A 20,085-nucleotide genomic window follows, 5' to 3' on the forward strand; every position below is an offset into this window, starting at 1 on the left:
TTCTAAAGGCCAGGAGTGTGTGTGTCCTCTTTCATCAAGTATTCCTATTCCAGGAAATCTTGTATAGTTCACCATCTGGCAACAATACACTATTGGGGGGCGGGGGCGGAGAATTAACTTCAATTTCAGCTTTGCAGCCACTGCTTATAAAGAGAATAGAACCTATGCTTGACACGTTGAATACCTGCTTAAAGTTATGCTTTTTTTCTTTTCATATATGTGCAAGCTAGATGGACCATATGAAATTGATTATAAAATAGCGGTAATTTGGATATTGTACATGAAGTATTCACCACCCTTTAGCCAGGTCTTTTAAATTCTGTTACTCCACAAAGCATAAGGAAACTTAGGGCTCTTTCTCAAGTGGCTACTTCATATGCAGCAATACATATTCATGTTTGAAGAAGTCTTATATCGGGCAACTTGAGAATGGTTGTGCAAATTTATATATTGTTCCAGGAGATTCCTTTTTTTGATTCTCAGCGTGTATGTCACTATCTCATCTTTCCTTTTTCCTAAGCAATTGAAACAGGAGTGACAAATGTTTTGATTCTTACTATGCTTCAGTTGGGCGGGACACAGGTGGCGCTGTGGGTTAAAGCCTCAGCGCCTAGGGCTTGCCGATCGAAAGGTCGGCGGTTCGAATCCCTGCGGCGGGGTGCGCTCCCACTGCTCGGTCCCAGCGCCTGCCAACCTAGCAGTTCGAAAGCACCTCCGGGTGCAAGTAGATAAATAGGGACCGCTTACCAGCGGGAAGGTAAACGGCGTTTCCGTGTGCGGCTCTGGCTCGCCAGAGCAGCGATGTCACGCTGGCCACGTGACCCAGAAGTGTCTCCGGACAGCGCTGGCCCCTGGCCTCTTAAGTGAGATGGGCGCACAACCCCAGAGTCTGTCAAGACTGGCCCGTACGGGCAGGGGTACCTTTACCTTTACCTTTATGCTTCAGTTGTCAACCTTAATGGGGCAGGACAGGACTCTTGGATCATAGCATCCTACAGTTGAGTGGTGAGGGAGACTCAAATATTTCCTGAGTGGCAAAGGTGACTTCAGATAGAATTGTAGAATTGGAAGGGACCATGAGGGTCATCTAGTCCATCCTCTTGCAATGAAGGAGTGTTTTGTCCAAGGTGGGGCTTGAACCCACAACCCTGAAATTGAGTCTCATACACTACTGACTGAACTATCCCAAACTCACTAGAGTTTTCGTTCTTTACCATTGGGTGACTGAAGAGTGCTTTTAGAAGTTAGCTCGGAATGTCTGGTTTTCATTATTTAAAACCTACCATCCAAGTTCTTACTAAAATACCTTTAGTGTATTTTCAGTTGGAACAGCAAGCTGCCTCATTGACAGGGAGAGTTCCTTCAGTGAGAGGTGCTCTCAATACCAAGTGTATCTGCTGTATAACAGTGGTTTTACATAAAACTCACTACCGAACAACTCAATTCAGCATCTTTTCACATCTCGGGAACCAGAAAGTACCTTGCAGTTGTCCAAATATTGCATTAATAAAATTATCCTAGACATTAAGTTGTAGTGAAAGCCTGATTGTTGTTTCTCTTCCACAAATCTAGCTTTAAATTATGTGTGTTCTTTCAGAGGTGAATCAGGTGCTGGGAAAACAGAAAACACCAAGAAAGTCATTCAGTATCTTGCACATGTTGCTTCCTCTCATAAAGGAAGAAAGGACCACAATATTCCTGTAAGTTTTACATGGTATTTCCTTAATTTGCAATTGTTGTATTCTGTAAAAACGGATAATACTTTGCTTTGAAGTCTGCTTCCCAGACCCTGTCCATGATAAACAAGTGTTGAAAAACAGGCCACTTAAAGTTGGAATCAATTTGTAAGCACTGCTGTTTGCTTCATTATCCATTCAACAAAGAACTTGCTTTAGTTTAAGGGAATAGCCACCTAATAGTTGTGTTACAATTGCTCTCTATTAGAAGTTACAAAGCATAAACAGTTTGATGCCAGCTTGGTAAATTATGTGTACATAACAACCCTCTTGCTGTTACAGTTGTCTTTGGAAACGATTCTGTAAAATCCAGTCTTGATTTAATGAATTCTTAAAATAGAAATATGTATTGTACAATACACCATTGGCATTAGTTTTTGTGGTGCCATATGCTAAGTTCTATAGCAAAGCAAAACATGTTCTTGAATGAAAACCCCACTTTTGTGCTCTCTTGGATATTGCAATGTCTCCTTAAGTTCTTGCTGTTAGCATAAGGATTTTTGTGATGCATATTTGAGCTGTAAGGAGGCCTTCAAGTGATCCTGAACCAGATACATCATGCTATTGCTTTTAGCGTGCAGTTGGCTGACTGCTATTCCTCTAGATGGAGATGTGCCCTGTAACTGGGGACTAAAAATTTAAAGTCCTTGGGCATTTAATAGATATAAATCCTAGGAGTCTGTTAACTCTAGCACAGGTAACTTTTAAGTTTTCAGTTCCAGGGACCACTTTTAACCCAAATATGCATTTGGGGACCCATTTCTTAAATTTTGTAATATATATGTGCATCCGAATAGTCCCAGCTGTTACAACCCACATTGAATCAGGACACAACACACTACTGGGTTCCAGCCCACCACTTGAAGACCCAATACTTGAGCATACCCCAAAAAATGGAATCCAAGGAAGGATTATTCATGGAACTGTCTTGGATCTCAAAGGCTAGCAATGAGTTTTGTGGAGCAAAATCTACAGCAAGATGAAGTATAGGACATAAAACCAGTCCCTTCCTCTGTTGCTGGGGTTTAGTCCCATACCAAAATGGTATCCGAGTATACACTTTTCATGTTGTTCATGTGAATGAATGGTTGGTTAACCCTTTTTGGCAGAAGAATAATGAACTTCGGATGGTGTTGTAGTTGGGCACAAAACATACCCTCTATCCCTGGCAGTCCATATCTTGGTTTCCACTAGTTCTGGTGGTATAGGTTTGTTGTGTACACTATATGTATGCACATGCAGAACAGATATACCTTTCCTTCTTTATGGGGAAGTGAGAAATGGAACACCATTAAATCACCTCTGAAGACACTGTGAAGGCATACCGCATTCTGTAGCTTTAGAACTATTAAGGTATTTAGTTGCTACCCTCCTTTAATTCTGCAGCTTGCAACAATTAAGCATCTATTTGTGTAACTTTCACCTGAAAACTCTCTACTGTTGCCTTCCAAAACTTTTTCTTGCTTTGACAAAAAATTGTAGAGCACAGTGTTCTTCTTTAAACTGCTATTGCCTTATAGCTGTGGAGAAGGCACCATATTTTGGAACATGGGCTTTATCTGCCCACAATATTCATAGTATAGTGCAATATAAATGAGTACTTGAGTTGTCTAATTGATGTCATAGAAGCACAGGATTGAATTTTTCACCATTGGTCTTAGCTGTGTTGCTTTCTATGAACCAATATTTGACATTGCATCTTTAATAAATAGGTTTTATTTAGCATCCCTTGTGTGGATAATCCAATTTTGATAAAAGGCATTATGGATAAAGAAAACTACATCTCGGTTTGTTGGGTTTTGGAATTTTTTTGTGTGGTGCGGTACCCGTATGTAAACTTTGGCAATTTGTGTGCTACTGTATCCCAAGTTTGGGAAATACACTAGAATGATACAGAGTTCTGATTCACATATGGAGTTCTACACGTTGGTGTTTTCTTCCGAGTTAGGAATTCCCCTGCATGTGCAAAACATTGCACACATCATCTCACAAAAGATAAGAGCAGCTCTTGCATTCACACATCTGTATGCATGTTGGAGGCCCTGAATGCACAACAGGCCTGTTGAATCCTGGCAAAGGAAACGAAATACACTGCCTAGAGACTTCTATGTGATCCAGAAAATAAAAATTCTAGGTGGGGGGTTTTTGGTCAGAACCTTTTGGAAACATTGTATTTAATTATGTCTTGAGAGCAAACAGTGTATATTGTATTACCAATCTATACAGTGGTGCCCCGCAAGACGAACGCCTCGCAAGACGGAAAACCTGCTAGACGAAAGGCTTTTCCGTTTTGGAGGCGCTTTGCAAAACGAATTTCCCTATGGGCTTGCTTCGCAAGACAAAAATGTCTTGCGAGTTCCTGCGGGTTTTTCTCCCTTTCCCCCCCTTTTCCTAAGCCGCTAAGCCGCTTATCAGCTGATCCGCTGATAAGCCGCTTAACAGCTGATCGCTAAAAGCCGCTAAACCGCTAATAGCGCTAATCCGCTAATAGCGCTAATCCGCTAAGCTGTCAATGGGCTTGCTTCGCATGACGAAAAAACCGCTATACGAAGAGCCTCACGGAACGGATTAATTTCGTCTTGCGAGGCACCACTGTACCTTTTCTAAAAGAAGCCAGTATCAGACCTGGAGTCATGAAATAAGATTAAAAAGTACTTTTAGATCGTCAGCTTTCCTTGAATGAAGTTCACATTTAATTCTATCTGGCTAAAATTTAGCTGTTGCCACGATGAACATAGTGGCTAAAGAAAATATACTAGCATGTATATGAGAGTGAAATCTTGGCAATGGATGGGAAGGCAAGGTCAAATTTGCTAACATGTGAATTTGTTTGTTTACAACAAACAGCCCGAGTCACCTAAGCCAGTGAAGCACCAGGCAAGTGTCTTTTTTATGCTTCTAAACTTTATATAGGCTTAATCATTCTTGTTTTACATTTTTAGGAGACTACCTGTCAACATCCAATATAAGTATACAAGTAATTTCTGGTACAGGCATGCAGCTAAGAGTAAACTTCATTATTGCACATGTACAGAAACACCGATATAATTGTCCCTTGAGCGTGCATATCACTCAGTGTAACTGACAAAGTAGTCAGGCACAGATTCTCCCAGATTGCTGAGCATTATTGTTCCATATTTTGCTGACTATGTGGGGAAAGCAGGAGTGTTTTAGTGCTGGTATGCCTAGATTTCCTGCGGCTCAGGATAAATCTGAACTGCAGTTGCCCTAGGGCTGGTACAGTAAACTCTGCATAGATTCTAGAGGCCAGTGAGGAAAGAGGGCATACGAATCCCAGGACTGATTGTTCTGGATTCTTCTTTCTCCCCATTCTTTTTTGACTCAAGCTGTCACCTGCCTAATTAAATAAGTGACCTGTTACTTCCTGTATAATGTCGTGAAGTGATGCCTTGTGCTATGTACAGGTGTTGAAGTTGAAACTAAGATTTTCTTGAATGATTAGGAGTTCGCTGTGACTCTCTTGGCATGTGGATTTTAGGAGCAGCCTAAGTACTGCTGAAGGTTGAACCACCTATGACTTGGTATGTGGTTGACTGGTTAGCTATTTGGTCCAAAATGTGACCTTCAGCAACTTTGGTTGTATTAGCAAGGGAAAGGCTCATACTGTTTACTTTCTATGAAAAAGCATACAAACAGATTCTGTTATAGCTCTTCCCTCTATAACCCTTATGGGCCACTGCTTAATCATTAGGAGAACTTGAATGACTTCTTATCCAAAGACTAGGCTAACTGGACAATAACTCTTCGAGTGCAGAGCAAAACATGGATGGATCTCCTTGGTGATCCAACCAGATTAAACAGGATAAAAGTTTTTGCTACCTGGTGTCATATTCATCAGGTTTATTTTATACTGTGAAGTTGAAGAAGGGTCTGATAACAGATTTTCTATATTAAAAAGATAGTAAACTCTCCTATAGGAACCCAATAAAGCCATTTTGCATTTTTAATCCCAGTGTGTTTCTGTAGGTTTCATAAGTTCATAACCATTAACATTCTGTTTCATTGTCATTTTGAACTGCAGAGTGGATCCCTGTTGTATGTGAGTAGCATGTAGCTCTTCTAGCTTCTCACCCCGCTCTCAAAATGAGTCAAATCACAGGGATGCTGAGAGCAAAGCCTCTCTTACCTATCATTACACTGTTGATTTGCATGAATATATTGCATGTTACCACACCTTCACAATATTTTGGATGCTTTTTCCAAGATCTCCCTGAATTTATGTGTGAAAGCCAATGTAGATCTTGCCTTTGGTTTCAAGCTTCTGTGATACATTGCAGAATAGGATGGTGGTCTCCATATGCCTCTTGTCTGTTTCCTCACATGGGACTGATGCATGACACCAAGACAGGCATGCCAGGCATTTTAGGGCCATAAGTAAGAATAACTAGGAAACCTATTTTGAAGTGTTCATATCAGGGATTAGGAACCTGTAACACTCCATGTTTGCTAGAGTCCTGTCATCCCTGACCATGTTGGCTGGGGCTGATGGGACTTAGGAGTACACAAGATATGGAGGGTTACCAGTTCCTCATTTCTGTGTTATAGGCAAGCAGTTGTACAAACCTCAAGATCTGACTTCATAGAGACTAAAATAACAGATTAAACCTGTTGTATTGATCAAACACTTGGGGGTGCAAATGAATGTCTCTCTTCAGTGAAGTCTGAAATTTGATTTTGCTTGCTGAGAACAGCTAAAGGCACACTATGCTAGTGTGCTTGGACTGTAACAGGAGGTAGTATCAGTATTCCATGAAATGATTTATTTTGGCGTATTTCAGTTTTTTGTAACTGTCCAAACTGAGATAAACTCCGTTCTTGACTAGATGTATTCCTGCAGACTCCATAGAGCTCATTTCTGCAGTTCATATTGTTTACAAACAATTTACGACCTTTTCTGCCTGTCAGATGTGTGCTCACTTGAATTGACTCTGAATTAGCTGTTTGAGCCCCTATTACTTGGTTTCTGTGTTTTGTTTTGTTTTTGTGCTTTTCAGTGCCCATTGAAAGGCATTTTGCTGGATAATCTCTTAGAAAGGAGGAACTAGCAAGAACCTGCCATGTAGAGTTAAGATGTAAAAGGCAACAATATGTCTCTTTCCTGTATGAAAGGGGTTTTTTTATCATGGATATCAACCAGCCTTGCACTTCCTCTTACTATAGATATAATGGTGTAGTCTTAGTTAAACATTTAGAAAAAGCACGTTGAAATTACGTTACATTCTTCTGCATATACAGGGTGAGTCCTTTAAAAGAAGCCCCGTGGATACAGAGTACACATGTTCCATGGGGCCTCTTTTAAAAGACTCATCCTGTATAAAGCTCACTTGTTTAACTCCAACAGGAGAGTTAAGAACTTGCTTCTCTGAAACCAGTGAGTGTTTGATGTTAGCTGGATAAGCAGAGAATGTTCAGTCAAGAAACTAAGTGATAATTCTATTCAGATAATGCACTTCTAAAATGGTACTATACAAACATTAACTAACAGTAGGCAGAAATCTTTAACATATATATAATTTGGACCAAACAAAACCAATCGTACTGTGAAGTATTGGTATTTCAAAGCAGTTGAATGGAGGCCACTTACTGTTAGGTAACCTAGGTTCATACGTTTTCTACAAACAAGATTGACTGGAAAAAGCAGACCTATTAGCGGTGCTAATATTAATTTTGCAATTATATTACAGATACAATTCCACTCTGCCACACACCTTTGCTATCCAAGACATGGCAGCAAAATCTCATCTTTCACCAACTTGACTCCTCATTGGGTTAATGGATACACACAGGTGTTAACATGGACAGCAGTGGGAAAAGAATTCTCCCAGACCTGTCTGAGCTAGCAACTCAGACTTAAAAACCTTTCTAAAAAACTGCAAAATGAGTTGTGTGTCCTGTGCTTGTAGGTGAAATACTGTTTCACCTCAAGTTTGAGAATAGCCAGAGCTAAGGCAACACTGCTCACTTCAGTCTAAAACAATCCTATAAGTTCTGTTTAGATGTGGGAGCAGAAATCTGTGCTGCACAGATGATTAGCTAAAATGATAAATGTCTACTTCACAAAGTTTTTTTAAAAAAATCTTTGTGCATTACTAACGTATACTTTGTCAGGCCATTTAGCTGCCTCAGATACTGATCTCAGTGGAAGATGGAGCAGCATTTTTTTCTTCAAAAATTGCCTGAAAGGTGGCAGTTTGTCAACCCTGTGCTTTATCCATTAGCCCTAACGTAAATTGTATCTATTTCTTTAGTTTTTAATACCATATTTTCCAACTGTTTTTTTTTATAATGTCGTCCATCTCAACTGTTAACAGCATTAAGCATATTTTGAAGATGCTGTATTGAGAAGACATATGGGGTCAAGGCAATTGAAAACGGAAACCACACCTGAGAAATTGTGCTGCTCTTGGATTGGAGTTGCCTAACTTTGTGTTTGTGTCTGTGGTTTGTTGTTTTTTTCCAGGGTGAGCTGGAACGTCAGCTTCTACAGGCCAATCCCATTTTGGAATCCTTTGGGAATGCAAAGACTGTGAAAAATGATAATTCCTCTCGTTTTGTAAGTTTTTAAATTTTAAATTTAAACCAAACAATCTTAATTAAATGCTGAACTATTTTTTCTGGGCAGATCTACTCTTAAGAAACCTGTTGAAATGCAGTAGTTCTTCTTTTCAGGGAGGGGAGAATCCCCCCTCCACTAATCTTGGTCTTCAATGCCCAGACTTACGCTGGGAGCAACCAAACTTGCATTACAAAGATACATAACACTTGGGCCAAAACAAATCTTGATTCAGGTGTATGGAATTTTAGATCATTTTTCTGAGTATATTCCAGCCCTTGTATATTCTCAGATAAGTACCAGTGTCTGTGCCAGTTACTGGTCTAACAGTGCAATCCAATACATGCCTAGTTAGAAGTCCAGCTGAGTTGAATGGAGCTTACTCTGCAGTGACTGGGTGTAGCATTGCAGTCTAAATGAGTCCATCCCCTGTTGTGTTGGTGTAAACATGCCTTGGATAAATAAGCCGTTCCCTCCCGATTAAGTTCCATGTTTACCTATGATACATTTTTTTAAAAAAAGAGCTCAGTGTTAATTTTTCCATGAGCAAGTCATGTAACAGCTGAAGCTTACAACAAAAAGAACCAATTTGTTACCTCGTTCTCTAGAAGAAGAGAGGTAGCAGCGTATAGTCACTCCGTTTATTTAGTTTATGACTAGCCTTCCAATCTTGCTTTCATTATAATATTGGTGCATTGTAGACTTTAAATGACTAATACAAGTTGAGGATCAGTAGTACCCTGTAGGTGTGCGTATACAGTACATGCAGGTTAGAATGTTGGAGCCATAACCAGTCCCCACTCAGCCATGAAGCTCATTGGGTAACCTTGAGCCATTCACACTCCCTCTCAGCCTAGCCTTCCTCAGAAGGTGGTTGAGAGGATAACAATTGGGATGAGGAGGAGCATGTACACCATCCTTGGCTCCTTGGACAATATAAAAGGCGGGGCATAAATATCATAACAAAATAAACAAAAAAAAATTAGCATCATGACAAAAAGCACGATCTGAGAGTCCCTAGTTAAAATGTTTTATATCGGCTGTGAATTCACTGAATGACATTGTGAAACACATTGTGGCCTACTTCTTTTAATATTTGTAAGCACAGCAGAGAGGATGTAAAAAAACAAACAAGAGGCCTTTTCTTATAACTGGGTTGGGATGAGTTAGATCAACCAAATCTCAATCTGTCCAAATTATGATGGCATTGCAGAGTAGAGTAGATGTAATTAGGCTTCTTCTCAGACGTACTATCTGAAACCTATGGTAGTCCAACAGACAGGACATTGGCTAAAAGTTCGCAGGCTGCGCTGCTGTTTTGCTCAGTTTTTACAGGAGGTGCAAAGACATGAATGCAGTAAAGTTTCTTTCCTGTAAAAGTCCTTAAGCATCTGTTTCCTATTACATTTTTCCTTTAAGTCTGCATTGATGTTGTGAACATAATCACTCCAATGGCTCTGGCACTATTTTTGTAATGAGTAGTTTAATGCAGTCCAGATGGTGATTTATTTTTGTATAGAAGTAATCTCCAGTAGTGAAGGTTTTTAAATTCTGATTTGATAAGAGAGAGTTCCTCCCCTGAAGGAGAAATGCATTGTGAATTATCTTCACCTGATGGAAGTGTAATAATAGTGATACACTAAGAAATGCATTCAAACATTGATTTAATGGATGTAAAGGTAAAATGTAGCTGTAGTTGAGGGGTATTGCCGCTTCTCTTCTCAGTTTAAATAAACTTGGATGCATTGAATTTGTAAGGTAGTAATTTCTTATCTGTGTTTTTCCTACAGGGCAAGTTCATCAGAATAAATTTTGATGTTACTGGTTATATTGTTGGGGCCAACATTGAAACATGTATCCTGTTCTCAGTAGCTCATTTGATGATGATGATGATGATGATGATGATGATGATTATCTGGGAAACTGTATTGATGACTTGGTTAAAATACAGTAGACACTTCTTCATTGGCTATGTTGGAGAACTCGGGTCTTATGCAGAGGTGCACTTCCATTATTGGTTTGTAGAATAAGCGCCAAATAGGCACAGACCTTAATATTGAGGAAATTCTGGTGCACACTCCTGACTTGCAGGGTACACAATTTTTAAAATATGCCACAATAGGCTGGTCAACATTTATCCCAATTCTTAGTGCTGAATAGGCTCAGGTTCTCCTGAAGTAAATAAAGCTTCATCAGTTGAGTCATCTGAAGACTGAGTTACAAGGCTGTGTTCTGACTTGGCATACACTGAAACTGCACCTGGGTGATTTTGTTGCTGGGAAAATTACCAATGGACTAGATACGACAGGAAGTAATTAAAACGAGTAACTACAGCTTTTGTGGCTGGTTATGACCATTGCACAAAGGTCTGCAGGTCAGAATGCAGAAAGTGGAAGATTTAGCATGGAGTTCTTGCAACCATTTTGATTGCTTACCACATTTTCCTCAAATCTACATATGCTGCACTTCCAAATTCCCTACTTTTCCCTTTCTGAAATCCATTCAGCTGTTATAGCCAGCTTAAAAACAGTACGCAAGCAAAATGCCAATTTATGGTTGGAGACACGACACTTTGCAAAGCTCCCTGAAGTATGAACTTCCTAAGGGCCTCTAGATTCTAGAATCAAGAGAGGAGCTTGCCATATGATTCTGTCAGCAAATAAAAATGGAGCATCTAGGCTTCATGGACTCAGATGTTGTATATCTTGCTCCTTTCTGTTGTGTTGAAATTCACTGTTGAAATGCACCCCTACCCAAAATGGCATATATATTTCCTACACAATACTTACCCTTCCCTTGATCATCATGCCTTATTTCTTTTAACACAACATGTTTTTGTTCTGCCTTATATTTCCTTTATAATACATAGTTTTGAAATCTAGCTCCCTCAGTTGCTCTTTTCACATTCCCACTGTATTTTCTTCCTTCAACCTTCTTTTAAAACAATCTGTTGTTGTTGTTGTTGTTGTTGTTGTTGTTGTTGTTGTTGTTAGGCTCCAGGCAAAAACTTTCCTCTATAACCAGGCCTTTGGCCTTTTAACTATCTGTGGCCTTTTAGAAGTTGGCGGAAATTTTTTAATGTATTTCTTTACCGCCTTAGTTTTAATGTATCTATGTGGGGTTTTATTTTGTTGTTAATTTGGTTGTTGGTTGGTTGTTGTTCACTTTGGGTTGCCCTGGATGAGACAGAGTAACTAACAAATTTAATAGATTATTATTATTATTATTATTATTATTATTATTATTATATGTCACATTTCCTTTATTGTCTTCAAGTCTTCCCTAAAGTTTGATTTACTCATAGCAGGGTTATATGTCCAGAACTGCCTCCTCTGTTAGAGCTTAGCTCTGGAAGATTAAGTAGTTTGAAAAAGGCCTGTGGCTATTGGCATATGCAGAGTGCATTTATATTGCCACTGAGCAATTGCAAGCAGGAATCATGGGTTGCAGAATCTTCCGAATCAGAGCCTGATGGCATTTAGTAGCCCAAGCACAAGCAGTTCTCAGTTTATGCACAGCCTGGAAGCTCAGAGGGAGTTCACCACATGCCAGGAGAACATTATCTCTCCTTTCAGTGCCATCTCCATGTCTCCCTCTAAGCTGGCTGTGAAATAGTATTTCACCTCTGCTTAATTTATGAATTTTGCACTCTCTCTGTCTCTTTAAGACTCAAGGAAACAATTTTGATTAATTTATGAATAGTGCAGCCCGTGGTGGATGTAGTTCAGACTATTTGGAAGAAGCGTAGGACCTCTAATGGTTTTAGAGGTAGTAATTTCATACATCAAATTCTACCCTGAGAATTTCTGGTGCTGATGAAGACACAGTGCAAAATAGAATGTGTGAAAAGAAGTGGGGTGGGGGGGATTGCTGTTGTTAATTAGGAGGAGCTTGTTTCCTTTTCATGGCAAAAATGCATAGTTGTCCGTTAAAATCCTTAATTGCTCTGGCTCAGACCTACTAGAAAAGTCACGTGCCGTCCGTCAAGCCAAAGATGAGCGGACTTTTCATATCTTCTATCAGCTTCTATCTGGGGCAGGTGAACACTTGAAAGGTGAGTCAGTGCATTATTCTTTTGAATTTATGAGTTGCAGCGTTTAAAGAGAAGCTGAATTGATTTCATGGTTTTACTATCTTTTTGCATATGTGAAGGGCACAGATGGCTCTGTTTGTCAGGTCATTTGTACTGGCGCTGTCCAAGATACCTTGGATGAGTGATTCCTAAATAATGAACTCTGCAGCTAGGCTTCAGTTCGGTATTTGGAGTTAAGGTTCTGTATTTGGAATGCTGCAGTGGTGCAGGCCTCAATGAAATCTGCATCACCCATATTAACAGATCCAGCAGACAATTACAGTCTATAAAGCTTTATAAAATTTATTGAGCCCTTGGCTGGACAGAAACATGTAAGCTTCAAGCCAGGCAGTTAAAGGAGTGCTGGCATCAGCTATCAAACTCACACTGGACAGAAGAGCACTCAAGCTGGGAATAGTGCCAAGGTGCTGTTGGTAGGCCAAAGCAGCATGGTATTTACACTTCAGATGAAGCACAAATTATTGTGAGAAGGCTTCCACTTCTTCTTGGGATCATCAGCATTCCAGATGTAGATGTTCTTTGAGGATACTTTTTTACTTTTGTGTCTTCTGAAATATTGTTTGTCTACCTTTGTCCTCTGGAAAGTTTTTGTTTGTTTCCAGCCCAATGTGAAAATGAATCTAGGTTTTAAAATAGTTTATAAATACTAGGGAACTGGTCTCTGAACTCTTTAAACTTTGTCATTGTTAGAGAATTAAATACTGGCCTGCCATAACGTCTTGTATAGGCTTGCCATACGTCAGGAAAATTCCTGACATGTTCTGGTTTTGGGGTGTAAAAATGGTACAGGGGGGAATTTTGCCAAATTGGCAAAATGTCAGGGAAAACCCGGATATATGGCAACATGATGGGAAAAAAGCAGTGGAAACAGCTCCAGAAGCTTAAAATCACTATTTTGGGGGGAGGTTTCTCCACAAAAGCTCAACAATTTGGGTTTGTTCCCCACAAAAGCCCAACTACTTTGCAGATGTCAGGAATTTCCCTTTTTGAAATATGGAAACCTTAGGATTAAATGAATGGAGAGTTACTTTACCCAGTGTCTTGAAGAAACCTCTCTTGCGTTTTTCCTCCTCAATACAGCTGATTTACTCCTTGAAGGGTTTAATAACTACAGATTCCTCTCCAATGGCTACGTGCCCATTCCTGGCCAGCAAGATAAGGATAACTTTCAGGAGACAATGGAAGCCATGCATATCATGGGGTTTTCTCATGATGAAATCTTGGGTATGTTTGAAATGGTTTTGGTTTTTGAAGCGGGGAAATGTGTGTTTTTACACTTAAAACCTGTAGCATTTTTGTAAAACTGCAGAAAGTAAGTTCAGTATTGTATCTAGAATAGTGTGGCATCGCAGCTTAATAAACATGGTATATGGCTCTAAATATGGACTTGAAACAAAATAAAAAAATTTCTTCCAGTAGCACCTTAAAGACCAACTATGGACTTGAAAGTATGTACATAACGAGCAGTAAAATCTTAAAAAGTCAGAGACTTTTAATGGTCCGGGCAGGGCATTATGTAGTTCATTAACTCTCCAAGAGTAGCATAAATCCTAAAAAAGGTAATAACCTCTTGGTGTAGAACTGGATTACCCTAGTGTAGGATTTCAGTACCTTTATTTTAGGGTTTGTAGAGCCTCTGACATATACCTTGCCTTGCTGAAACATTGGACTTGTCAGATACAGCTATGACCTGATCTGAAACGGGGGGGCTTGTCCTGTGGGTTTCCTGAACCAGTTAGATATTCTTCTTTCATACTGAACTTGACTGCCTGTCAAACATGTATACATGATGTATTTATCTGCTCTTGTCCTCTGCTCTTTTGTGTGCCTCCAGCTATGTTGAAAGTGGTATCCTCAGTACTGCAGTTTGGTAACATTTCCTTCAAGAAAGAGCGAAACACCGACCAGGCATCTATGCCGGAAAATACGGGTAGATATATTTACTAGCACAGTAGACTTGATTTTAGTCTGTTTTCCTCATCAGTGATTGATATCTGCATAGATGCTTGCAAAGAAACAGCTCCCTCTGTATCAAGGATAGCCAATGTGGTGCCATTCAGACGTTGAAGACTGCAGCTCCCATCAGCCCCAAGCAGCATGGCCAGGGATGATGGGAGTTGCAGCTCACATCATCCTGCACCATGTTGGTTATGCCTGCAATATAGAGGCAGCTGTGGTTGTAACGGTAAGTCCTAGCCTTCAGGTACTAAGAAACTGGTACTGTTCACACATCTTGTGTTTTGTTCCCCCCACCCCCAAACCTACTAAATACTTCAGAATCCCTGAGACTATGTTGAGGTATTTCCTCTTTGAAAAAGTATTTGAACTCTAACCTCATTAAGAGCTTATCAGCAAAGTCTTTAAAACTCCCAAGTAAAATGGTATGTGCAGTTGAATCGGTTTATTTTTCTTGGGTCTATACAGTGATTATGCTGCCAGGGACAGTGATTCTGGAGCCAAACACGACTTTTTGGAGAATTGGAGACCATAAATGCTAAGTTTAGAAAATCTGATTGTTCAAGTGGCAGGGTGGTATGCATAGGACTGACTTTATAATTTAATACTATCCATGTCTAATGTTCCTCATAATCATTGGGGGGGGGGGATCCTGACACATGTAGGAATTTTCTCACGTTCTTAGTTCACTTTTTGTATTCTCTGTGACAAGGATCATCTGTATCATTCAGCCCTTTGTGCTTAAGTGGATTTCTTAAGGGAACTTGTTAATGCATAGAGTAGTGTGTCACTGCCTTTGTCATCAGAGTGGGTTCATTATCCCCACCCCCCGAGTGCTGATTTAATACTGGTTAAAATGTATGCTGTGACATGTATGAAGCACAACTATATGTAACATGTATTTTCTGAATCTACAGAGTTTCAGTGATAGTTTTATTATATGCTAACACAGAGTTTTATTTTACGCAAACCCAGGCACACGTTCCTGGTGAATGAATGCTAGAATTATGAACTTATTGAATTGGTTGTTTGGAAGGCTTCACTTGTTGAGTTGCAGAGCTTACTTATTGCCCTACCTTTCATTAATGTGAAGTACAGTGGTACCTTGGAAGTTGAACGGAATCCGTTCCAGAAGTCCTTTTGACTTACAAAACATTTGGAAACGAAGGAGTGGCTTCCGATTGGCTGCAGTAAGCTCCTGCAGCCAATCGGAAGCCCTGTCGGACGTTCACATTCCAAAGAGTGTTCACAAATCGGAACACTCACTTTCAGGTTTGCGGCGTTCGGAAGCCAAAACGGACAAGTACCAAGGCATTTGGGATCCAAGGTACGACTGTACTGGTGTTACTCCTTGAGTGATTTTCAAATGGTGTTCTGAGAAATGCTGAGATTCCTCATTGATAGAATCAGTAATGGTGGAAAAACTTCCTTGAAGGTCAATTTGCCCACCATTGCCAGCGTTCCCCGGCAGCATGTAGCTGCAGGGCAGTGGCTGAATGTGTGCTAGGGTGTACGCTTGGTTCATGTAGGGTAGTGCAAAGACTCATTAAGCCTATATGAACTGAGTTGGCAGCCTAGAACATTCACTGGAGTCCTTTGCAATACACAGGGAGTACATTGTCAAACAAGTTGACTTGGAAGGGGTTCCTTAAAATTAGGAACTGTGGGAAATACCTTTTGGGGACACCTATTTAGTGTTAAAACCAGTTGTTGAGGTTCTGGTAACTGATTGCATTGTTTGTATTTGTAGTTGCACAGAAACTCTGCCACCTGTTGGGGATGAATGTAATGGAATTTACTCGAGCAATACTCACGCCACGCATTAAAGTTGGCAGGGACTATGTCCAGAAAGCACAAACCAAAGAACAAGTAAGCTCTGTGATGCAAAATGTTGAACCTTATTCCACCCAAAGTAGCCACCAGTTTCCGGCCAGCGAACATTCTCACCATTTCTCTTTGCCCTGGGGGGTGGTTAAATATCCTGTGTGTTACAGTAAGACTGCATATGAGGTCTCGGGTTTCACCTGGAGCCCCAAAACTGCTGGCAAGTTAGTTCTGGCATTTCAAAAGTGCCTGGATCCCCATCAGTGCCTCTTGGTTGAGCTTCAGCATTGGAGTTCCAAGTAAGGAGACAAGTACACTGATCATCAGTACACTGGGTGCAGTGGTTGATCAGTGAGATACAGGTGTTTTGTTTTTTTTGTGTGTGTGTGTGTGTGTGTGTGTGTGTAGAAAAACTAGAAAGCCACATAATGGCTGGCCGCCTGTGTCTAGGTGGTACAACGTTCAAGCTTAGATCTTAATTAGAATATGACATTTATACTTTTTTGGGATGAAGGGTGTGATATAAACAAAATAAATATACCTAGGAAATACAGTGGTGCCTCGCAAGACGAAAAGAATCCGTTCCGCGAGTCTCTTCGTCTAGCGGTTTTTTTGTCTTGCGAAGCAACCCTATTAGCGGCTTAGTGGATTAGCGCTATTAGCGGCTTAGAAAAAGGGGAAAAAGTGAAAAAAAAATTCGCAAGACTCGCAAGACGTTTTTGTCTTTGCGAAGCAAGCCCATAGGGAAATTCGTCTTGCGAAGCGCCTCAAAAACGGAAAACCCTTTCGTCTAGCGGGTTTTTCGTCTTGTGAGGCATTTGTCTTGTGGGGCACCACTGTAGCATGTTCATTATCTTTCTATTAGAAATAGTAACTGTGTTAAACTTAGTATTTCTATTTTCTTACAACTTCTTCCAAATTCTCGTTCAAATTTTCAGGCAGACTTTGCTGTGGAGGCATTGGCAAAAGCCACCTACGAACGCCTTTTCCGCTGGCTTGTTCACCGCATTAACAAAGCTCTGGATAGGACCAAGCGACAGGGAGCTTCTTTCATCGGAATCCTGGATATTGCTGGATTTGAAATCTTTGAGGTATTTAGACAAATGAAAGAAATCTCCAGTACTTACTAGATTGAGAGATTTTTGTAACATATATAAAATAGCATTGCAATGGATCTGGTAGCTCCAAACTGCAATATTGAAAGTTCATGGATAAGATTCTACTCTACACGTGTGCACATTTTTCAGTGGCTTTTCCTGACTTTTAAGCAGTCTTGGTAAGCTCTGAATGAGATGGGGTTTCTGTGTAAGAGATTAGCACGTCTGCCTTATTTCCTTGCTATCATAGAATCATGTGCAAAACTCTTTGCACATTTGGCCAGTTGCTTGTTAAATGGTTTGCCCTGCAAAACTTACATTGTAGTATAACCAATACAAAAGCTATAAAACTCTAAAAAGTTAACTTTCTTGATATTTTCCCCTAGTTGAATTCCTTTGAGCAACTTTGCATCAACTATACCAATGAGAAGCTGCAGCAGTTATTCAACCACACCATGTTTATCTTGGAGCAGGAGGAGTATCAGAGGGAGGGCATAGAGTGGAACTTTATTGACTTTGGACTGGATCTGCAACCCTGTATTGATTTAATTGAAAGACCTGTAAGTTCTCATCCTTGTCCTTTTAACAGCTCATAGCTTTCTCAACCAAGATCTCTCTTTGATGTAAATCATTCCATACACCTTACCGATCCAAGTTTTGTTTTTTGTTTTTCTAGAGGGGCTTGTCCAGGATTTAAGTGTTGAATCAAGAGACATTTCTGTAAAGTGTGCCTGTAGACAAATCCAGCAAGTGCTACCCTCCTGATTTGCATTTGTGGCATTATTATTCTGCTTTTCTAATTAAAAACTGATCAGGAGACTTAAAAAGCAAATTTATAATAAACAAAACCCAGCTAGAAAAATGTGTTATGAACTGAAATTCAGAATGATGTTCTTACAGGCAATACATGCCTCACTGGATCTGATTAACAAGGCGCTGGTAACTTGGAACATGCCCAAATGTACTCTAGGCTTGCTTATGTCACACATTATTTTGTGAGCTAACTGAATGGTAGGGAACCATGACTCTCAGTGTATATGTCACTGAGCTCTGTTTCTTTTCCTATTTCTCGTCCTATACCTTTAATAGCTCTTACTCCGGTTCTGATAATTTTGATTACATTTCAGGTAGCTCTGTGTTGCTATGAGACATCCTGTGAGGCAAAGCATCAAGTTGGTTGAACTTGATGCTTTAGAATTCTTGATATGCTTGTATCTTATTCCCTTCTTGTATCTGATTTCAAAATCAACTGACTTGGGGAGGGGGGGGGGGGAATCCATTGCCATTAGTCACGTATGTCCACTTGTATCTCCTGTTGAAATGTGAATATGGATCTTATTTTTGCATAAGCACGTGCTCTGCTTCGGCTGTGTTGCTCAGGTGCAACTGGGTGGTGAAAGGAATATCAAATGAGGGGAGGTGAGAACAGAATAGATTCTGGTAATAAAACATTTATTTATGTACTAATCCTTGCTAGGCCAACCCCCCTGGTGTACTTGCTCTCCTGGATGAAGAGTGCTGGTTCCCCAAAGCAACAGACAAGACATTTGTGGAAAAACTGGTCCAGGAACAAGGAACCCATTCCAAATTCCAGAAGCCTCGGCAGCTGAAGGACAAGGCAGACTTCTGCATAATTCATTATGCAGGAAGGGTAAGCATGAAATGCTATATGATTTCTTCAGCATTTATCAGTGTGTCCCATTTGTGGGACTTCTGAGAGGCTACAGGAGCCTGTGTATCTTGCTATTTGAGAATAAGTTTGGCCTCCTGAGTCTGGTCATCAAGTAGGATTGGAGAGTGAAATATGTTGCTTCCAAACTCTGGTGCCCATTTTGATTCCATGCAAGATACTTCACGTGCTGCAGTACTTTAAAGAAAATCAATTTCACACTTACGGGTATAACTTGCCCTTATAGGTATAATCAGTTAATTTGTAGAAGAACTTAATCAGCAACTATTGAAGAAGGCACCTCACAATTTGAATCAATATTTTTCCACTGGGGCTTACCTAGATGGGTTTCAAAGTGTCTGTATCCCACTTTGATCTTGGCAGGGTGGTCCTGCAGATCTTGAATCAAAGTCAGTATGGATCAAACATGTACTGAATTTTGGGTGGGGCGGGGTGAGAGGAAGCTATGTTGCTATTCATCCCTCCTGAATGTTTAAAGGCTGGGTCGTGTTCCTGAGATGCAAATAGTAACTGACTAGTGCTTTGGGCCAAGGACTGGAGAAGCCTTGCTATCAGTTGTTTCCCCTTTAATACACCTCTAGCAGCATGCCCAAGTACAGTAGTTGCCAGAAACTCGTAGTGCTTTTTTCATATCTTGCCCTGACAAGTCAATTGCAGCTCCTGAATTTTTACTTACTTTTCCAAAACTTTATTAGGCATTACAAATATAGGCTATCATAGAACATCCATATACAGTGGTACCTCAGGTTAAGTACTTAATTCGTTCTGGAGGTCCATTCTTAACCTGAAACTGTTCTTAACCTGAAGCACCACTTTAGCTAATGGGGCCTCCTGCTGCCGCCGCGCCGCCGAAGCATGAATTCTGTTCTCATCCTGAAGCAAAGTTCTTAACCCAAGGTACTATTTCTGAGTTAGCGGAGTCTGTAACCTGAAGTGCATGTAACCCAAGGTGCCACTGTATAAAATTTTAAACTACAGTGGTGCCCCGCAAGACGAACGCCTCGCAAGACGGAAAACCCGCTAGACGAAAGGGTTTTCTGTTTTGGAGGCGCTTCGCAAAATGAATTCCCTATGGGCTTGCTTCGCAAGACGAAAATGTCTTGCGAGCTCCTGCG

The 20,085-nt window shown here is 40.4% G+C and overlaps 1 protein-coding gene across 3 annotated transcripts in view; it reads left to right on the plus strand.

Annotated features, from left to right (window-relative positions):
• The window catches only part of MYH10 (myosin heavy chain 10), a 73,919-nt gene that overhangs the window by 22,598 nt on the left and 31,236 nt on the right, over positions 1 to 20,085 (plus strand). For 2 of the 3 annotated variants that reach the window (XM_079965852.1, XM_079965851.1), the window contains exons 5-16: positions 1,598 to 1,700; positions 4,584 to 4,613; positions 5,779 to 5,796; positions 8,218 to 8,310; positions 10,101 to 10,164; positions 12,266 to 12,364; positions 13,484 to 13,627; positions 14,238 to 14,333; positions 16,110 to 16,228; positions 17,122 to 17,274; positions 17,667 to 17,840; positions 18,758 to 18,931. In XM_079965852.1, coding sequence (XP_079821978.1) covers positions 1,598 to 1,700; positions 4,584 to 4,613; positions 5,779 to 5,796; positions 8,218 to 8,310; positions 10,101 to 10,164; positions 12,266 to 12,364; positions 13,484 to 13,627; positions 14,238 to 14,333; positions 16,110 to 16,228; positions 17,122 to 17,274; positions 17,667 to 17,840; positions 18,758 to 18,931 — 1,267 coding nt within the window. The remainder of the gene's footprint in view (positions 1 to 1,597; positions 1,701 to 4,583; positions 4,614 to 5,778; positions 5,797 to 8,217; positions 8,311 to 10,100; positions 10,165 to 12,265; positions 12,365 to 13,483; positions 13,628 to 14,237; positions 14,334 to 16,109; positions 16,229 to 17,121; positions 17,275 to 17,666; positions 17,841 to 18,757; positions 18,932 to 20,085) is intronic. The other variant, XM_079965853.1, reaches the window with a different exon arrangement.

The sequence above is a fragment of the Podarcis cretensis genome, assembly GCF_951804945.1.
Source record: "Podarcis cretensis genome assembly, chromosome: 2".
NCBI classification, from domain to species: Eukaryota; Metazoa; Chordata; class Lepidosauria; order Squamata; family Lacertidae; genus Podarcis; species Podarcis cretensis.